The sequence below is a fragment of the Rhipicephalus microplus genome, chromosome X (assembly GCF_043290135.1).
Source record: "Rhipicephalus microplus isolate Deutch F79 chromosome X, USDA_Rmic, whole genome shotgun sequence".
Classification (NCBI taxonomy): Eukaryota; Metazoa; Arthropoda; class Arachnida; order Ixodida; family Ixodidae; genus Rhipicephalus; species Rhipicephalus microplus.
Genome location: NC_134710.1, coordinates 252,411,637 through 252,413,792, shown reverse-complemented (window position 1 = coordinate 252,413,792; position 2,156 = coordinate 252,411,637). Strand labels below are relative to the sequence as shown.

The 2,156-nt window shown below is 49.8% G+C and overlaps 1 protein-coding gene across 1 annotated transcript; it reads right to left on the bottom strand.

The window, feature by feature from the left end:
• Positions 1-508: 508 nt before the first annotated feature.
• On the bottom strand, positions 509-1,727 carry LOC142775218 (uncharacterized). Its single transcript, XM_075876572.1, is given in 2 exon segments — positions 509-902; positions 905-1,727. Coding segments are annotated over 2 exon segments (1,116 nt in total). The 3' UTR covers positions 509-609.
• Between the last annotated feature and the right edge of the window lie 429 nt (positions 1,728-2,156).

Below are 2,156 nucleotides of genomic sequence, written 5' to 3'. Positions count from 1 at the left end.
CTTGTAGTTTTGTGTCTGTCGTATGAGCAGATTCGCGTCAGTGTCCCCATTGGGCGCTGCCATTGCGTCGGAGCTTCTACTGTTCGCCGAGAGGTGGCTCTTCATGGCAAGCGCTGTGGCCGCCACGAAAAACGACCACGACCACGGTCATAGCCTCCTTTATTTTCTGTGCCTGCGCTTTGCCGCCGGGATCAAAGGGAGCCGACCGTCAGGCTGAGTTCCCGCAATCACCACCAGGCGGCGCTGTCTTCTCAGAACCGGCAGAGCCTGTTCACTGACTCCGGTGCTACCGCCGGCACTGACGGGTGGGTCCTTCGTTGCGCGTTTGTAAGCGCGGCAAGCTTAAAAAACAAAAGTGTGATACCATTCCCGTGTGCCACTTAAATATTTAGGAGAGAACATACGCAAGAGAGAAAGAATAAGTGTTCAAGATAGCACACTGAACAGAACACCATACTTTCAAGGAAACGCTAGAGAAACTTGTTTATTGCGTAATTATTTATTCGCAACCTGCGGAAACGAACAAGAGGGCGTCGATCGAAACGTTCCTCACACGCACACAGTCTGACGAGCTTTAGTACCCTCGTTGACACTGTTCACAAGCAGCAATCACAATTTTAGCACTTTTCGCGAAAATGGCTTCACTTCGAAGACCCTCAAAAAGCCATGCTTGTCCGTCACTTTCATTGCAAAATTCGTGAAAATGGGACGGAAGAACTTTATGAGCAGCACATCCAGGAGCTTTTCATGGTGCCCAGGCATCGTACACACGAGAAGATTGCGCTCGCGAAGTACATTGGCAGCGTTGTCCACGGCCTCTTTGAGCGGGTGCTTCAGGTGTCTTCTTTTCGCTAGCACAACCTCAATGTACTTTCTCAGGCAGTAGAGAACGTGTAGCAATCTCCAGATGGCTAGAGGAGCCCGCCCCTGTCTTGATGTTTGATCAGGGCATCTGACGTCCCTGAAGAACCCGGCTTTGTCAGCAGGCTCAAGCACTCTTCGCAGGAGGTCCTCTCACCTATGGCTCTTGCCAGGTAGCCTCCGACCATAGCTAGAGCCGCTATATCTGGCGTCGGAAGTAGTTCGTTGCCCTCGCTCAGGTTCTTTGATAGCGCTATTAACGCTTCCCTCGGGAAATGTTCCGCAGCCTGCACAGCAATGACTGGCTGATCTCGCAGCATTGCCGACGAAGAATTGCTGTTTTCCACAGAGATGACATTACTGCAGTCAGATTTGGAAGCAATGCCCGTTTTCAACATTTTCTCGATTCTAGACAGAACAGCTCTGGCATCTGTTTGGTCGTTGCTCCCTGCTGACTTTCTCAGCCACCCGAAGAACGACTCAATGGAGTCAGAAGACATTTTCCTGGTCAGCACAAAAAGAAAATGACTCTCTGTCAACAGATACCGAACGCACTCGACATTAGAATGTGTGTTCATGACCAAGCCTTGGTATGTTTCCTTTGTCAAGAAGTTCTTTGCAAGGCATTGGCGTTTTATGGTAGAAAGATAGTCTATGAAGGTTGTCTCTAACCACTCCAGGCGCTCATCGCTCTCAGAGTCAAACTGCCTGGAGTCTGGGTTGTTTTGATGGATGTGTTGGGAGCAGTTGCTCACATCCATCAACAGAAACCACCGATAGACAGTCTCCATGAACTCAACCGTTTCGTCAACTTCCCAAAAACGACAAAACGAAGACTTGCAACCGGGCACGCAACAGTACGCCATCGCACCTGACGCGGGTCATCACAGCCGAATGAACCACGGAGACTTGTGTGTGTAGGCCGCTGCACGAGACAGAAACGAGAGAAACCGTAAACTAACATTCCTGATTACTTAGCGAAATTCGCTGATAGGTGCGCGGAAAAGCCTCACGAGAAAGAAGCGCGAAAAATGATAGCAAAGCATGAAACTGGCCCTGCAAACACGAGGTGCAAACGACGTTGTTTGTTTACACGCACTCACTTATTGCCGCGTGTCACCTGTTCACGCAACACAATGAAGCAACAGTTAAATATCATACTTGCTGAAAGTACTACGCTGCGAAGATAGGTGCGCGGAAAAGTATTGCCAGAAAGAAGCGCGAAAAATGATAGCCGCGCTTGACAACGGCCGTGCAAACGCGGGGTACAAACGACGTTGTTTGTTTATACGCAC